Source organism: Artemia franciscana, chromosome 13, assembly GCF_032884065.1.
Source record: "Artemia franciscana chromosome 13, ASM3288406v1, whole genome shotgun sequence".
In the NCBI taxonomy this organism is placed as follows: domain Eukaryota; kingdom Metazoa; phylum Arthropoda; class Branchiopoda; order Anostraca; family Artemiidae; genus Artemia; species Artemia franciscana.
In genome coordinates this window covers 41618811-41638422 of record NC_088875.1, presented here as the reverse complement: position 1 = coordinate 41638422, position 19612 = coordinate 41618811, and the positions used below count along the sequence as shown (strand labels likewise).

General features: G+C 33.8%; 1 protein-coding gene across 1 annotated transcript in view; it reads right to left on the bottom strand.

Moving 5' to 3' along the window:
- Window positions 1-19612, bottom strand: part of LOC136034948 (U2 small nuclear ribonucleoprotein A'-like) — a 28866-nt gene continuing 9254 nt past the window's right edge. The window contains exons 4-7 of the mRNA XM_065716491.1: window positions 15895-16123; window positions 13611-13731; window positions 6082-6207; window positions 1-134 (exon numbers count right to left, since the gene is read on the bottom strand). Coding sequence (XP_065572563.1) covers window positions 100-134; window positions 6082-6207; window positions 13611-13731; window positions 15895-16123 — 511 coding nt within the window. The 3' untranslated portion in view covers window positions 1-99. The remainder of the gene's footprint in view (window positions 135-6081; window positions 6208-13610; window positions 13732-15894; window positions 16124-19612) is intronic.

Here is a 19612-nt window from a genome sequence, read left to right as displayed (position 1 = left end):
TGTAGTATCATGTCTTTTATTCAGCTTAATATCTAATATGCATAAAAAAGATCTTGCCTTAGGTAGAATAGAAAAGTATTTGGTTCAGGTTTCCGTAATCTAGGTTTCCATTTCTTCTTGGCCATTTTGTTGAACTATAAAAGAAAGAAAAACAAAATATAACTACTAGATGCAAGAAGAAAGAATATTAACTACAAGAAGAACAAGAAGAATAATTCCCTCTCTCCGGAGAATAGAATTATACAAGAAACAAGGAAAATAAATTAATTCACCAAAATCAAACTTTGTATATTTTAAAGGATTTTCTATGTATAAATATTTACTGTTTTAGTGTCCAAAGTTGAATTATTGATACGCTGTGTCTTTTATGTCTATAGTAATATAGCCTTGGATTAATTAGGTCAAATAAATGGTTAGATATATATATATATATATATATATATATATATATATATATATATATATATATATATATATATATATATATATATATATATATAGTATTTCATTACTATATTATTTAATCCTAGCAGTTATCTTATTGACGGATTTTTTTCACCGTTTAACCGTAAAAAAAAGTAGGTCTCTCCTTTTTTATCGATTGACGACGGTATGTGAAATTATTCAAAAGATTTTTTTTTTCGTGTATACTAGGCCAGAAAACTGACTTTGGAACCACATTCAATGAAAACTAATAGCTCTACACAGCAATTTAAAACAAACGCTTTTTTTGAGGGATGTGCTTAGATTTAAGACGAAGCCCCGTCTTAATTGGTATAGTAGCTTGTCTTAGTTCTAGAATAAAGGCAATAATAATCCTTCATTTTTGCGGAAAAACAAATAGCAGGAATAACGCCAAAGTTGAAAAGCTTTCTATTATTTTTATTGATCTCGGTATTATTTGCCACCCCCTTCCCGTGGTTCGGTTGTGCATACATAATGATTTTTGAGAATCAGAGGCGTCACAAGCAAAAATTTTGAGTGGGGGAAGATGGATTTTACCGATTGGGTGATAATCCATACTGACTAATGTGGACGAAATTGCTATAAAAAATACTTCTTTTTCTTCCGACAGAGACTGATCTTCGTTCACTGAATTTGCGTCATATTTTTCTATCAGAACCTTTAGCTAATAGGAGATAAAATGAGCCAGTAGAATACTAGCGTTTTGCACAATTATTTTATCGACTGGCTGTAAACAATCACGGGCGGACCCCCCCCCCCCCCCTATGTGACTTCTCTGTCGAAGACAATACATGAATCAACTAAAATCACTTAACATAAACTAGTCATTTCATAAACTCATAAACACTCTATTCATATAAAGCTTTAGATGCTGGTATGGTGACTCTGATCACCCGGTTCCACATTTAGCTTTGGAATGATTACTGATTCGGAAGGAGAGGAAGTCGCGGTTTCTCCTGTTTGCCCTATATGTGATGATAAATAAGATGAAGTTTGTCTATGACAAAAAATTAAGAATACTAACTTCAAGAAGAATAAAAAGAATATAATTCCCTCTCACCAAAAAATAGAATTATACAGGAACCAAGAAAAATAAATTTAGTCAACATCATTAAAATTTGAATATTTTAAAGAATTTTCAATGTATAAAGATTTTTTAATGTACATTATTGAATTAACGATAAAGCTGTGATACGTCTCGACCAAAACATAGGACATCAAATCATAGGCAGCGCATTAGCGCTGCCTAAGTAAAGAGCGATCTGGGCAAAATGTTTTTTTTTTTTTTTAGACCAGGGCACTTCGTATCGAAGGAATTGTCGATTGTAAATTGAAAGGTTAGTGCCCTTCTAATAGCCGAAAGTGATTGGAGGTCAACTAACCCCCCTCCCACGCCCACCATTTCACCAAACACATTCAATAAAAAATTTTGGATGGTCCTTTTGTTCAACATAGTTGAAAGACCTGGAAATTATGTCTATGAGGATGACAGCCCCCCCCCCAAACACACACAGCCCTCAGGGCAAGGGCTGTAAGTTATTCTCTGGGTGCAATTAAGGATTATATAGAAAGAGTGAGCGCATAAACTTCGGAGGGGGCTCCTTGGATTGGTAATCAGAAATTCTAGTGCCCTTTTTAAGACTCAAAGTGATCAAAGGGTGGATATCCACCCTACAGCTTGTATTTTCCCGAAATGAATCTGACAAAAATTTGAGATGACCATTTGTTGTCGAAGGAACTTCTAAAAAAGCTCATTAGATTGGAAATTGAAAGAGCCAGTGCCCTTTTTAAAAGTCAAAAGTGATTGGAGGGCAACTAAACCCCCTACCACACCCACCATTTCTCAAAACACATCGAATAAAAATTGTGATAAAGCCATTTGTTCAACGTAATTGAAAGGTCTGGAATTATTTCTTTGAGGATGACAACCCCCTACAGCCATCAGGGCAAGGGTTGTAAGTTATGCCCTGGGAGCACATAAGGTATATATAGAAAGGGTGAGTGTATAAATTTCGGAGGGGGCTCATTGGATTGGTAATCAGAAATTCTACTGTCCTTTTTACGCATTCAAAGTGATCAAAGGGTTGATACCCCCCCCCCCACAAATCGTATTTTCCCGAAATGCACCTGATAAAAATTTGAGATGGCCATTTGTTGTCGAAGAAACTTCGAAAAAAGCTCATTCGATTGGAAATTGAAAGAGCTAGTGCCATTTTTAATAGTCAAAAGTGATTAGAAGGCAACTAACCCCCTCCCTAGCCCACCATTTCCCCATAAACATCCAATCAAAATTTGGATGTATCCATTTTGTTCAACGTAATTGAAAGGTCTGGAAATTATGTCTTTGAGGATGATAACCCCCCCCCAGCCCTTAGGGCAAGGGTTGTAATTTATGCCGTGGGAGCATTTAGGTTATATATAGAAAGGGTGAGCGTATAAACTTCGGAGGGGGCTCAATGGATTGGTAATCAGAAATTCGAGTGCCCTTTTTAAGATTCAAAGTGATCAAAGGGTGGATACCCCCCCCCTACACCTCGTATTTTCCCGAAATACATCTGATAAAAATTTGAGATGACCATTTGATGTCAAAGAAACTTCGCAAAAAGCTCATTCGATTGGAAACTGAAAGACCCAGTGCCCTTCTTAATAGTCAAAAGTGATTGGAGGGCAACAGACCCCCCTACCACGCCCACCATTTCCCAAAACACATTCAATAAAAATTTTGAGATAGTCATTCTGTTCAATGTAATTGAGAGGTCTGAAAACTATGTCTTTGAGGACGATAACCCCCCACAGCCCTCAAGGCAAGGGTTGTAAGTTATGCACTGCGGGCATGTAGGCAATGTATAAAAAGGGTGATCGTATAAATTTCGGAGGGGACTCGGACTGGATTGATAATCACAAGTTCTAGTGATCTTTTTAAGATTCAAACTGATCGGAAGGTGTATAGCCCCCCCCCACACACACACCTCGTGTTTTCCCAAAATGCACCTCATTTTAATTGTGAGATGGCCATTTATTGTCGTAGAAACTTGGAAAACAACTCATTTGATTGGAAATTGAGAAGACCAGTGTCCTTTTTAGTACTTGAAAGTGATTGGAGGGCAACTAACCCCCCTCCCACGCCCACAATTTCCCAAAACACATCCAATCAAAATTTCGAGATGGTAATCGAAAGGACCGGAAATTATATCTTTGAGGATGACAATCCCCACCCCAAAGCCCTCAGAACAACGGTTGTAAGTTATGCCCTGGGGGCCCGTAAGAATTATATAGAAAGGGTAATCTTATAAACTTCGAGGGAGCTAGTTGGATTGGTAATCAAAAGTTCTAGTGCCCTTTTCGAGACTCAGGGTGATCGGAGGGTGGATAACCCCCACTCCTCTAAACCTCACATTTTACCGTAATGCATCTGATAGAATTTTTAAAATGGTCGTCTGCTGTCATAGAAACTTCGAAAAAGCCTCATTCGATTTGATATTGAAAGGGCCAGTGCCCTTTTTATTAGTCAAAAGTGATTGTAGAAAAACAAGCCCCCCCCCCCACGCCCATCAATTCCCAAAACATATCTAATCAAAATTTTGAGATAGCCATTTTGTTCAGTGCAGTTGAAAGGCCTGGAAATTATGTCTTTGACAACCCCCATACCTTCTCAAGGCAAGAACATAATCCGAACTTAACTGGAAAAAAATGGCTGTGGATTGTCAGTTTAGTACACATATACTGATATATATTCTTAATATTAAAGTTATAAAAGTTGAAACATTTTAAGCTTATTTCTCTTATTTAATTCATACAATAAATAACCGGGTCAAACTCAAAACGAACAGAAATTAACATGAGTAGGACAAAAAACTCCCATGCCCCCACAAGATCAGACCGCAACTTGTACTTTACTGAAGACAAAAATATTTTAAATGTTTTCACTTTGTTTTTACATGTTAAAAATGTTTTACTAGATATATCAAGGGGGAAGTCCTCCCCCTTGCACTCCAATTACAGCGCGAGTGTCTGGTGCCCTTTTGAAGAGTAACAAGAGATTGGAGGGCAGGCAGCCCTTCTCTCAAGCCCATTCATTTTCTAAGCGCACCAGTCAAAATTTGAGACAGCCATTTTGTTCAGCATAGTAGAACAGTCCAGCAACTATGTCTTTAGGGATATCAGGCACGTCAACACCAACAATTATACAATTGGCCCATTATATTTTAAAACTAAATGTTGCCCTAAAAATAAATCAAAAGAAATTATGTTAGATGGCTAACAATAAGACACCTCAGCAATATATCGAGAACGACTGGGGGTATTAAGCTGAAACTTTTGGTTATACTACTATTACTACTTCTGTTCTTACAATTTAGATAAATAAAAAGTCTGTAAATGTATCCAGGTTTCCAAAGAGCATTGGAAATGATACTTGGAATGTACTTCTTTGGAATGTACTTTTTTTGGGAATGATATTCCCAAAAGAAGTACAAATTGTGTTCTGGTCTTAAGAAGGCATAGGGCATATCTTAAGATCAGCCCTACTCATGTTAATGTTTGCTCGTTTTGAGTTTGAATCGGCTATTTATTGTAATTTCTGTTCCTTTTGAGTTTCATTTATTTACTGAAAATGATTTGTGGTAGTTTTACTCTTGAAAGATTATTTGACTTTATTCTTGCTCATTCTTGGCTTAATGGAGCTCTTTACTTTTTGACTTAGTCACTGAGTTGTATCGGCAATAAGCATTCAAAGAGCCTAAGAGCTGTAAGCATATTACGAAGTATGAGCTAAAGATGAACAAACCGGCGAACAAACTTTAAAATGTTCAAGTATTAATATTGACGAATACAAAATTACAAAGAACATTACTGCATAAAAGGTCTTCTTTTTATTAAAAACTGAATTACCAATTTTTCTAAATTTTTAAAGATAAATACAGTTGTGTAAGTTCAAATCTAAACCAGTCCTAACAATGACATTTTATTTTCACTGTCCTTGGTACGTTATATAATAAACAGCACAAACTTACTCTAACGTTTGTAGAAAGACTAACATTTCAAAATATAACCAATGGCTTTTCTGATAAGTTTGCATCAGCATTTTCACTTATAGTTGCTTTAAAAAGATAATAATGCGAGCATGATCAGAGTAAGAGGGTAAACCGTTACTTCATTAGTAATTTTTAGAACAGGCGGCACCAAACGAAAGTCAGCTGAACTTCATTGGCTTAATCTCTTAACTAAACTTTACTAAACTTACTAAAACTTTACTAAACTTAACTTTACTTCCCTAAGGGGAGTAAACTAACTTTCAACTTCTAGGATTTGTACTTATCTACTACAGCTAGAACACTTATGTTCTTCATCTAAATAGAACCGGTTTCTCTGATACTCAACCCTAATGAAATATGCCAAAACATGACGAAAATATAATACTTATCAACAAAATTATAGGAACTAACCAAATTTTCATTTTAACATCCATGGTCAAGCAATATTCTCTATCCATACAGATCGCAAGCTAAATGAAGTTCATACATGATAAGAAAATCATGTATCACATAATGAAAATCTACTCAGATGAAGAACTTGAGTGTTGTTGCTATAACACATATGTACCCTAAAATTTACTACCTTTACTTTCAACTTTTCCAGGTACTTGTCCAGCTCTTAGCATCTGGTTGAGCCGTTCTATTTCTTCCAACGAAGAAGCTTTAGCGATTGCCTCTTTTATTGCTTTAACTTCACTTGCTGGCATAACTGAAAAGAAAGAAAATACTAAACTACCTTATATTATTACTAACTAAACGACATATGCAAACTATACTGTGTATTTACATACACTACTACTGTTTCCTTATGCTGCAAGCTTATTTTACTAGGTACGTTTTTAAGTGCAAAGTAATAATAACAATGTAGATAGCAATATTCATCCTTGAGTCACCCCACTTCCCCTCAGAATAAAAGAAATTATTGACAACAGCAAACAACTTGTAACATCTTTTCTATATTACACTTTTTGTAACAAAAATATTTCAGGCTTTCAAAACTCAAATTAATAGCTTTATTTCAGCTCCACCTGAACTCAAGTCACCTCTCAAAATTAAAGTTACTTGAACAATAATGTTAAAAATATTGTCTGTGCTTTATTTTCATGCCCTCTGAACTGAAATCATCCTCTTAAAATCGAAGTCATTTGACATGTCAAGTTAAGGTTATTGTCTGGGCTTTATGCTGTGTGAATTCAAAACAATCTTTCCAGCTTTGCCGGCAAAGCGGAATCACAAAGTGAAATATTTCTTTTATTTACATTATTACGCATCAATACTATGAGGAACTAAATCAATGTGTAAATATTTTCAAGTTAAAAAAAGACACTAGCAATTGAGTATCGATTTCTGAATTATTGCATCAACGTCGTCACGGTATATATTTCGCTTTTTTTTACGAAGATACAAGAATTTTATAGTATTAAATCAATATGACAACTTTTTTGGAGTCTTGACATAAAAATTTATCGAATTCATCTGAGCCCCCCTCCCTTACCACACAATTATTTTTAGTAACATAAAGGAATGTTTCAAAAATTGTTCATCAGAAGGAATCCGTTCAAAAGAATAGGATCGCACAGTCAAAGCAGTCAGAAGAATAATTAGCAGGAAGGGATGGGACTGTACTCGCTAGAATGGGGGTTACAGACAAAATTCAAATGTCTTACACACTTTTTCGGAATTTTCTCAGAGGTCCATTAAGGAATCCTTAGGAGGGAGGATCATCTCCCATTCTCCTTACTAGCAGGTACTTTCCAAAGAAGGTTTGTAATATTTTTGCCTTCAACATAAACTCCAAAAAAACTATATCTTCTCGTGATTTATTTCCCTTTTTTCTATTTTTTCTTCCTTGTATAAAGTTAAATAAGGGCTCATTTGAAAAATTATTACCTGGTAAGCATTTGTGGTGCTAATATGCTGCACCGGCACATAGGCGGGCCATTCTGAACCTTTAAATGTTATTGGCATCACCGTAATTGCAATACGAAGCAAAGTAGGCTTTGAAAAGTAGGAACATTCACGTAGAAAGATTAGGTAGGCCAAAAAACAAAAACAACAATAATAATGTCATCTGCTTGGACAAGCTGTGAAATATAGATCATCTGCTTAGACAAGATATAAATATTTCAAGATGTGAAATATAGACCCGACAACAACACCAACAGCATTCTTGATAGTTGGAAGAAATGAAAAAGGAAAAAAAAATCAACCAAAGAATGACAATAATACCACCCACTTCTATTGTATGTTACAACAATAATGACAATAGTAAAATAAAAAATGGTAAATAATGTTCTATAGTAAATAACAACTATTATGTTCTTAACAGTGAAAAGCTTAGGCAATTGTTAAAAAAAAAAAAAAAAACAAGGAACGACAATAACCATAGCATCTATTTAGATAAAACATTTTTGATATAAGCGGTTTCAAGATGTAAACTGTAGGCTTCATAGCACTAACGATAGAATAAACGCAAAGAATAACAATAAAAGAGTATTTGTTAAAAGAATTTTTGCACGCGACTTTTTAAGCCCCCTGGGTGTTAAATAAGAGCTAATTGGATTTGTATAAGTATTGCCTTAAGATTAACTTGAAGATCCCATTTTAGCGCCACTTTTCATTAAATTATCAAAATAAAAAGTAGAAAATAAAATTTCTTTGGGAAACTTCCAAAGCGAAGGGCTGGGAAATTAAAAACATTATGATTATATTCAAGAATACAATAAACTGCAGTACTAGAGTTCATGACAGAAATAAAAAATATAACTGAACAAGGATTACTTTTTACTAGGTTGTCATTACCTTATTATTAAAATTATGGTAAAATTATTTAATAATATTACTTATTATAAATAATATTACTTTTATAATTATTATAAGTTTTATAATTATTATACTTTTATAATATTACAATTTTATAATTATTATAATTATTATAAATTATTATTACTTTTTATAAATAATAAAATAATTATTTAATTATTTAAATAATTACCTTATTATTTAATAATAAGGTAAAATTACCTTATTATTAAAATAATAATAAAATTATTATTATTAAAATTATATTATAAAGTATTATAAAATTATAGCCATAATTTTGCTTATCTTTTGTACATTAAACATCATAGCTTATGGAAGCTTTCCCTCTTTTGAAAAGCAGCCTTTAAAAACAATTGAGAGCTGACCTTATAACCCAAATGTGGCACTTCATCCATCCCCCATTGCTTCAAAAAATTTAAATTAAATGAATAGTATATATTGGTCAAAGAAGAATGAAAACTCTTCTGTCAAAATGTCACAACTGAATTTGTTTTTCTAAGAAAAATAACAGACTTCCCATCAAAATTTAATAGTAAAACTAGGAAAAATGGGATTAAAAAAAGGTCAGGTCCAAATAACGATGAGCCATTTTTTTAAACTTATTCTTTCCTTGTGGTGATTTTTACTACTGCGTTTATCCCAGTTGTCAAGATGTAGTGGTAAGCAAATTTTTTGAGCTAACACATTTTTAGGTGTTAACTTTTTTGAAAGGGAAAAATATGATATAACATTTCACTGACCATAATCGTGAAAGCACCTCTCATAATAAAATGAAAAAAAGAGTCAGGATCATTGACAAAGCGTTCTAAAGTCATTAGGTGAGAGCTGAATGAAGCTCCAATAAAAAAAGAAATAAGCTTTACAGTTGTTTCCCATCCGCATTCCATACCTATACTGCGGCTGCAGCATTCGCTGCAACCTAATGGAAGACGAAGTTCAGCCCATAGTAACCGAAAATTTAAAAAAGCTTTTTGGAGAAAAAATATTGTGAGAAAAAAATTTCCATTGGAAGCTGATTCAGGAATGGTAACAATAATTTCAATTGATCTTAGACCCAGCCCCCTCGGGCCTGGACACTATCGGGAGGGGAGTAGGGGAGGCCATGCACCCCCCTGGAAATTTTGTACTATGAAGTAATTATACGGAAACCAAAGGAAAGAGAGCAGAATAGGGAAACACCACGGAAAAAAGTGTGTTGCCCCATTGTTGGCTGCCTGCTAATAGATTTTGACCATTAATAAGGAAAATAAAATTCTAATTTGAGACTGAGTGAACCCTTTCGAGTTTTCCACAATTATATTTCTATATGATTTGGTTGGAGCAAAAAAAATCAAATTTTTCATAGGAATGAATGGTAAGTAAATAACAATCCTTGTCAATAACGAAAGAATAAGAGCCTAACTACTGATAACATTAAATCAAAGAATCAGCTTTTTATGATGATCCTAAATATGTAGGTGGTTATTAGTAATTAGTGCAGTTTAAAGTACACAAGAAAATTCGTATAATAATAGAAAACAGAAGGAAAACAATTTAAGGGGCAATTTCGGCAAAAATACACCGTCAACTTTTGCTTGCATTGCAAGAGTACCCATGAGCTGATACATGAAGCTGCTATAATCAAAAATGTTCCCCCTGAACAGATTGATGTGGATTTCTGTATTTCCCCCCCCCCCCGAAAAGACACATATTTTGTGATTTATTATAATTATTTTTTTTCCAGGAGTGATAGTATTTATCTAGTTGTCACTTTGAAAAGGATTTAATTTTTTACAGTTAAAAAGTATAAAGGTGTCAAATATATTGTTTTTTTGTTATATAAAAATATTGACTTAGACATTTTTATCTGATTTTCTTAATCTTAGTTTTGATGTTTTACTTCGAGCCAACTACTTTGATAATGTGTTACTTTTTATAAACACTGGGTCTAAAGTCTTTAAATATGTTGGTGTTTGATAACCAAGTTCAAAGCTGTCGAAATTGTTAAAAAATATCCGTCCAACGCTTAAGGATTGCTCAACAGAACTGAATGCTGGGAGTTTATATCTTAATTTTTGTGAGAAGGCTATTGTTTTGTGTATTTTTTGTAGTTTCCTACTTTTTTCATTTTTATATACTTTTACTTTAACTGACATACTTTTCCCATTGCCTTTAGAAGAATGTTAGTCTCTAAGCTTCATGAAATGAAGAAAAAACAAGTTATTTCAACTGAAAATAAGGAGCAACATTAAAACTTAAAACTGAAATTATTACGTATATGAGGGGAGTTGCCTCCTTCTCAACACTTCGCTCATCACGCTACAGTTTTTCGGCAGTTCCAAAAAACGTTACTTTTTGTTCCAATTAAAAGACCCTTGTGTTTCAGGAGTCGTTTTTTAAAGTATTGGGACGAAACTAAAACTTTGGTGTAAAGAGCGAGGTGTTGAGGAGGGGCCAACCCCCCTCATATACGTAATAATTTATGTCCGTTTTAAGTTTTAATGTTGTTCCTTACTTTGGTTGAAAAAAACTCGTTTTTTTGTTGAATTTCTGGTCGTTTTTTAAATAACGCCAGGATACCTGGCACCACCTCCACGGAAAAATCCCCCTACCCATAGAAATATACTCTGGACAATTCATTTCTGACGAAAGTTTACCCCGGACAATTATCCTTAACATCTCCACGCGTATAATTGAACCGGTAAAGAGAAAGCGAGAAATATAAAGAAATTTCGTATAGCAAATCTGGCAAATTCACCCACTGTAAAACTCCCCCTGGAGAGTTCGCCACCTGGAAACCTCCCTCACTATCGAAAATTCTCCCAGCAGAAATTCGTCCTCCCCTCCCACCCGAAAAATACAAACATACTTCCCAATAAAAAATAAAACAATGGGAATTTTATAATTTAAGAAACCTTTCTCCAGGGGCTTTAGGGGTCATTTAGGGGTCGATCAATTTTGATCAGACGATTTTGGGAAAAAGTGGCGTGGGAGAGGATCTAGTTGCCCCCCAACTTTGATCACTTAAAAAGGGCATTAGAACTAGAATGAACCATCTCTCGACGGCCTAGGCCCACTGGGTCGATATGATCACCCCTGAGAAAAAAAAAAACAAACAAAAAAACAAATAAACATGCATCCGTGATTTTTCTTCTGGCAAAAATTACCAAGTTCCACATTTTTGCAGATTTGAGCTTGAAACCTGTACAGCAGGGTTTCTAGATACGCTGAATCTGATTATGTGTTTTTCATTAAAATTCAATGACTTCCACGGGGTCTTTCCCCCTTTTTTGGAAAATCAAACAATTCTTCTCAGGCTTGTAGCTTTTGATGGTTAAGACTAAACTAAATGAAACTTATATATTTGGAATCAGCATAATAAGCCAATCCTTTTGATATATCTATTGGTATCAAAATTCTGTTTTTAGATTTTCGGTTACCATTGAGCCGGGTCACTTCTTACTTACAGTTCGTTTGGTTACCCATCAAAACCCAAATAGAGATCATTGAAATATTGATAGTTTTTTCTGCGCTGCCAAAAGTATTGTACTCATAAAACTTTACAGTTTCATGTAATGTAATTAAACAAGCAGAAAAGGTTTTTCAACTAAAATAAGGACTAAGTTTAAAACTTAAAATAATTATAAATTACTCTGTATATAGGAGAGACCCGCCCCCTTCTCAACACTTTATTCATTGAGCAAAGGTTTTTTAGTGCTTTGAAAAATCTTAAAACGCCAAACTTCACAGTAAAGACTAGGGAGTTAAGGAGCAGACAGCGTCCTTAATACATAGAATATTCTGTTCAAATTAGTTCCAAATCTGCTTCTTGTTTTTAGTTGAAAAGCTCTTTTTTTATTTATTTTCTGATTGTTTTCCAAATCATACCCAGGCCTAACCAAGATATAATTTGAAGTGCCAGTCCCTTAAATCCCTGGTTAATTCCTATTAAAATGTGTAAAACAATAATTGTACGTTCATTATAAGTGTACGTGTATTATAATTGTATGTGCGTGTATTTTACGTACGTGTATGTACGTGTATTGTACGTACATTATAATTGTACAATAATTGTACGTTCAACCATCCTTCTTTTAAATTTGTAATTTCAATTTTCGGCAAAATTTGAACATGCTTCAAAAAGTTGGCGATGAATAGTAATTTGGTGAAAAGTCCTTGTTAATATTACTACTACAGAATGTCGGTTGGATGAAAAGGAGTATTACAGTTTGTATGGATGGAAATTCTGTGAAACTTTTGATCTTCTACATAACTGAAGCAATCACAACCCGCATATAAATAGAAAAGGAAAAATATTATTATTTAAAATTGATGGAAACTAAGTTTCTAGCAGTATTTACCATCCCAAAGAAATTTCATGGCGGGGTTGATGATGACCTACCTTGACTTTCCCACCTATGAGCTTTTAGATATGGCAATGTAACATTTTAACTGTATAGAGAAACATTTTTAAAAGTTCCTACTCCCCCCTGCCTTTTTCAACATTTATCTAAAGCCTCAGGAAGAGTAAGCAGTATATCCATTAAAATTTAACTTTTGTAAGAATATACCCTACCCCCCAGCTAAACAATTACTCATTTCCCTTCTGTAATAGCTGATACGCAATTACAGAAAACGTAGCCTAATTTCATTACAAATAAAGCGAATCAACTTGGTTGAATCCAGTACTGCCCCCCTTTGGCATTACTTCTTTTGAAACTGGGAAGCCTAAAATATTATAACATAATGCAAAATAAAAATAAATTAAATATTATAAAATAAATATTATATAATGTTATTGATACTTTTATATACGGAATAATTTCTGTTCGTTTTAAGTTTTAATGTTGCTCCTTACTTGCAGTTTAAAAAACTTGTTTGTTTTTTCTTTTATTATTTAATCACTGTCAGAACAAAACCTAAAGCAGTCAAATTTTAAGAGCATTTTCGTTTATTAACAAAATTATTGTCAATTTAGTAAGTAATCAATAATTTCAAGTTTTTTGTTTTATTTTTATTTTACTATTGAATTGATAATTTAGTTCTTAACTATTATTAACTGAATCTAATTATTATTGTTTAATTATATTTATTGATTAATAATTTATAAGTCACTTTCATGTAGAGGAGCTACGTCCTCTACTCTATTTGAATAAAAGTAAAATTTCAAAATTACAGATGATTGTAACTGAATTGTTTACTTGCAACTTTGCAATCCTGAAGTTTCTGCCCCAGGGCAAATACCCCCTCTATCCTAGAACAGTTACAACCTCAAAGACAATAAATAGTAAACGAAAAAGAGAAAAAAACCTTTTGCAGGAGCGATTGTCGGCAACTCCTCTCCTGGAACAAAAGTTCTTGTTTTCTGTATGTTCTTCTGAAGTTCCTTCCCTTGCTTACTTTGGAATTTCGCTAGAGCTGCTTCTCTCTCCTAAAAGAGTGAATAAAGAAATAACACTAAAATTTATATTCAAGATACCTTTACGGTGCTAGATATCTACAAATACTTTAGCGGAGTTCTTGCTCCGCTTTTTTTCAAGGGGCTCTGATCAAACACAATCAAGTTTACGTTTGGTAAAACACAATAAAGTTGTTTGACCTCTATTTAATTATATTTGTTTTAACCTAGGGTATGAGTAATTTTTTAAATAAATAGACCATTTCTTTTTTCTTCAATTCATCATCAAACCAACTGTATCCCTGCTGTTGCTTTATTGCATTGTGACATACCAGAAAGGCAACACAATGGTTTTGGTGCCATTGCTTTTCGTATTAAGACGTGTTTTTGATCGTTTGTGTTTTTTACGTTCCTTTCTATTTTATGTTTAGTTTAGTTTGTTTTTGTTTTGTTTTTTCCCGTTGATAAAGACATCTGGACGTGAAGCCGAAATATTCGGATGCTTATTATTATTACTGAAAAAAAGATAATTTTTTTCCACTGTCTTATTTGAAACATCATACCCGTTTTTCTATATTTTCATTTCGTTTTATGGGTAAATGGAAAGACAGTGTTGTTTGAGAAATTAATTAATGTTTTCTTTGCAATTAAGCCACTCTGGGCACAAGCTTAGCCCTTATTTCCGTCAAAGCTAGGTCAAAATTCAAGAAAAGAATTTAATGACCCCCTTCCTCCAACCCAACAGATGTCAATCCTGGACTTTGTAAAGGAAAACTAGGACATAAGTTATTACTTTTTACACAGTTTGGTTGATACCAGCAACAGCTTATGGAGGATATCCGTAAAACCAGATTTTAGGGGACCCAGTTTACCCATAAAGGTCGAATTAGTGTGAAACCCCTGAAAAAGTGCAACATGGACACTAAGACTTACCTGCCATCAAGTATTTTAAGATACAACAGCTTCTTTTGGTATATGTCTTTGATGAAAAATTAGCACCCTCCCCCCCCCCCTGCTTTATACAGAACCAAGATCAGGTCCAGACGATGCAAAGGCTTAACTTTGAAATTAGTCCTTACTTTCCACATTTTTTTTTTTACATCTAAGATTAGCTCGGCAGTGATAGTTAAAGGGGCGACATACGCCACTTTTGTAACTTTTCAGGAGAGCAAAAAAAAAAAGAAAAAGTTTGTCCATGGCGTATGCCTCTTTTTATCTTCAAAGTTTGTCCGCGTCCAAAAATGATGTATGTCTCTTTTTTTAGCTTCGCAACGGTTCAAGACATACATAACTTATTTTTGACCAAAATGGCATATGCCGCCCTTTAAATTATCACAGCCATTGGCTGTGAGGTAGGTTAAAAGTAGCGTCTGCCTCTTTTTTATTTTCGTAACGGTACAAGACATACATACTTCATTTTTGACCAAAATGGCATATGTCGCCCTTTTAATTATCACAGTCATTGGGTGTGAGGTAGGTAAAAAGTGGCGTATGTCTCTTTTTTATCTTCGTAACGGTACGAGATGGGACAATTCTGACTACACCATTCGATTCCTCGGACTAAGTTTACCCACAACATATACGTAACTCACTTTCGACCAAAATGGCATATGTCACCTTTTAATTATCAAAGCCGAGCTATTCTATCGCAAGACATCGCGACAACAAGAATTCAAGGACCCTCTTCTGCCCCTCCTCCCATTGAGGTTAGATCGGGAGCAGATTCCCAAAGGCACAACTAGAAACCTCATCATAACTTCCCACTCAGTTTCGTTGAGATCCGACAATCACCCCTGGTAGATGTCTTGACGAGAACCTTCCCCTAACCTCCCCCACAGAGGGTGGACTGGGCCTTGAAACCAGAAGAATGAAATTGGAAAAATGGCTTTTACTTCCGGCCAATCTTTGTTGTGATAAAACAGCCCCCTTTATAGATGTCCTGATCTTACGAATTTAGATACCCCCTATACGTTCAACAGTGTCCGGACGCCATAGACGGAACTAGGACATGACTCTTTATTTTAACTGGAGATCAGAAATATAAGATCCAACAGCCCCTTCTGGAAGATGTGCTAATGATAAGAGTCCAGTAAAATACTCTTCCCCTTATTAGTCGGACCGCAGCCAGACTTGTTCCAGCCTAGTTCTGGGTCAATGCTATGTATGTATAAGACAAAAGAGAGCAAAATGGTTTACCTTTTGCTTGACCTTCCTGAAATCAAGTACCCTTAGCTGAGGGATTTTGAAGATAACATACTCCCTGTAGTGAGGTTTCATAGTGACAGGGTTGTGAAGTAAACTCAAATGAGTCAATTTTGGAAGCGTTGCCAACGGATCAATGTCGGCAAGTTCTTGGATATGGTTATTTGTTAAAATTAGCATCTCCAGGTTAGGTAAAAAGTCTTCCAAATTCTCGCCGATACGCCTGAAATTAAAATAATCTTAAAAACTAGCTTGCATATAAAAAAAGCGCACACATACACAAAGTTTCGCTCTAACTATCATAAAAAGACACATTTGTAAGGGTACTTGGAAAACAGCATTTTTCAAAGCTTGCATCCAGTTGAAGCATTCTTTCCGGGGTATTTCAACTAGAGTCATCTGCTGATTCCTTCAAGGGAGGATCCAATTGATGCACAAAACCTAGCGATTCAATCGGGTAAAAGAATAAGTGCATATCAAGCACTGTTGACATGCAGGGTGCCACAAATTTGACAAAAGAGTTTCGATATTTAAAAATCGTCAATTCTTCAAAGGCCAAAATATACAAACACGGCGAAAAAAAAATTCACTACAGTGCAAAAATAGCTTTCAAACAATCAGTTATTTATGAACAAAAGACCCTTCCCTTACAAACTTGTTTAAATAAAATAACGATATTGAAATTAACCTTGAACTAAAAACTTAGAGAATAATGAATAAATATCCACGATTCTAATTTATATTATGATTAAAATTTAGTTCGAATTTAGTTTTGTAACTTGAAAAAAGACGGCTGCGATCTTTTACAGAAGCGGTCTTTTTAACTCAAAAGGATTGTAAAAATGTAAACGAAAACTTATCGAGAGTAGCGTCCACCAATACTAAAAAAGGGGGGAGAGATCTCTGCCGGATCCCAAGATCCATCGGTGTTACAGTGTTCTACATCGAAACATGATAACTACAGCATATTTATCAACTTCAAGTTCACATTAAAAGAGAAAGTAGCAATTGTCAATCCGATTCTAATTTGTAACTACCATATTACTGTGCATTCTGAATTTTAAAAAACGCCCTAATGAGTGATTTGGACGTATCAAATATTTTTTTCTATTAATGACTATAAATGGAGTGAAGGTAGCATCAAGAAAAATAACTCATTCCAGACTGGGAGCAACCCCAAAATCTGCACAACTCCAATCCCTAGATAAGAAAAAAAAATAATAATATCATTACATAAGAATCAGTTATTGTAAAAAGTAACAACAATTATCGCAAATCATTTTTTGTCCTAATTTAAATAGTGTACACTGTTCATGCACAGTATACATTTTGATCTTGAATGTAAACGGAGCAGAAGTTCTAAAAGCACCACACTTGCTTTTATCTGCGTAAACAAAGATAACGAACAAAAGTAAACTTTTATTGACCAAATTATCTGCTTGTCTTTATATACATATGCATATATATATATATATATATATATATATATACTAGCTGTTGGGGTGGCGCTTCGCGCCACCCCAACACCTAGTTGGTGGGGGCGCTTCGCGCCCCCCCCCAAGCCCCCCCGCGCGCGTAAGTCGTTACGCGCCATAATAGTTACGCGCCATTGTAGTTGTGTCCCTATGTCCCACCTGTGAATATAGATATATATATATATATATATATGGTTTTAACTACGTAAAATTTGCGAATATACAACATTCTTTGCTGTCCCATTGTCTTTGCATATAAATAGATTGTCAGGTTTACCGACTCTTGAACATGCAACATATAATGGTCCATGGGAAAACAATCTGTATTCAGATCTATACCTCATGATTCTAATGATTGCCCTTGAGCTTTGTTGATGGTGATTGCTAATCGACCATTCCCTGTCCCGGTGTCCCGGTCGTCATTTACATCCCCCTGTTTCCCCCGGTGTCCCCGTTGTAGTTGTGTCCCTGTGTCCCGGTCGTCATTTATATTCCCTGTGTCCCGGGTCCCGGTCATCATTTGTATCCCAGTGTCCCGGTCTGTATATACATTCGTTTTTTAGTTTTGTTTTTCTCCTTTATTTTTTTCCTTTTTTTTTCTTTTTTAGCTTATTTAGATTTTTAGATTTTTTAGTTTTTTTTATTAGTTTTTAGTTTTTATTTCTTTTTAGTTTTTTTGTCCCGGTCGTCATTTATATCCCCCTGTTTCCCCCGGTGTCCCCGTTGTAGTTGTGTCCCTGTGTCCCGGTCGTTATTTATATTCCCTGTGTCCCGGTCGTCATTTGTATCCCGGTGTACCGGTCTGTATATACATTCGTTTTTTAGTTTTGTTTTTCTCCTTTATTTTTTTCCTTTTTTTTTCTTTTTTAGTTTATTTAGATTTTTAGATTTTTTAGTTTTTTTATTAGTTTTTAGTTTTTTTTTCTTTTTAGTTTTTTTGTAGTTTTTACCTTCTTTTTAGTTTTGTTAATTTTTTTTTTTACTTGTGTCCTGGTCGTCATTTATACTCCCTGTGTCCCGGTGCTTTGTTGATTGCTAATCGAACATTCCTTTTGTCCTGGTCGCTTTCTCTTTGAGTGTCGTCATTTATTTTTTTCTTTTTTAGTTCTTTTAGTTTTTACCTTTTTTAGTTTTTTTTTAGTTTTTAGTTTTTTTAGTTTTTTACCTTTTTTTAGTTTTTTTAGTTTTTTTAGTTTTTTAGCTTTTTTATTTTTTTTATTAGTTTTTAGTTTTTTTGTAGTTTTTGCCTTTTTTTTAGTTTTTTTAGTTTTTTAGCTTTTTTATTAGTTTTTAGTTTTTTTTGTAGTTTTTGCCTTTTTTTAGTTTTTTTAGTTTTTTAGCTTTTTTATTTTTTTTATTAGTTTTTAGTTTTTTTTGTAGTTTTTGCCTTTTTTTAGTTTTTTCAGTTTTGACGTCACCTGATCCAGTTTTTTCAGGTGACGTCACCTGATCCACGATCCACAGATCCACAGACAACTTATTTTTATATATATAGATAGTTTTTTTTTTTTTACTTATGTCCTGGTCGTCATTTATACTCCCTGTGTCCCGGTGCTTTGTTGATTGCTAATCGAACATTCCTTTTGTCCTGGTCGCTTTCTCTTTGAGTGTCGTCATTTATTAGTTTTTTCTTTTTTTTTTTAGTTTTTTATTGGTTTTTACCTTTATTTTAGCTTATTTTTCAGTTTTTTCCTTTTTTTTAGTTTTTTTTTATTTTTTATTTTTTTAGTTTTTTACCTTTTTTTAGTTTTTTTAGTTTTTTTAGTTTTTTAGCTTTTTTACTTTTTTTATTAGTTTTTAGTTTTTTTTGTAGTTTTTGCCTTTTTTTAGTTTTTTCAGTTTTTTTTTTAGTTTTTTATTGGTTTTTACCTTTATAGTTTTTTAGTTTTTTAGCTTTTTTATTTTTTTTATTAGTTTTTAGTTTTTTTTGTAGTTTTTGCCTTTTTTTAGTTTTTTCAGTTTTGACGTCACCTAATCCAGTTTTTTCAGGTGACGTCACCTGACACATCCATCCATCCATCCACAGACAACTTATTTTTATATATATAGATATATATATATATATATATATATATATATATATATATATATATATATATATATATATATATATAATATCTTTACAAAAGACCACAAAATAATTTAAACCTACAGATATAACACAGACTAGACGAAAAGGTGGAGAAGTGAATATTTAAGCCTCGTTCGATTCAATACTGTCTTGTCAACAAAAAACA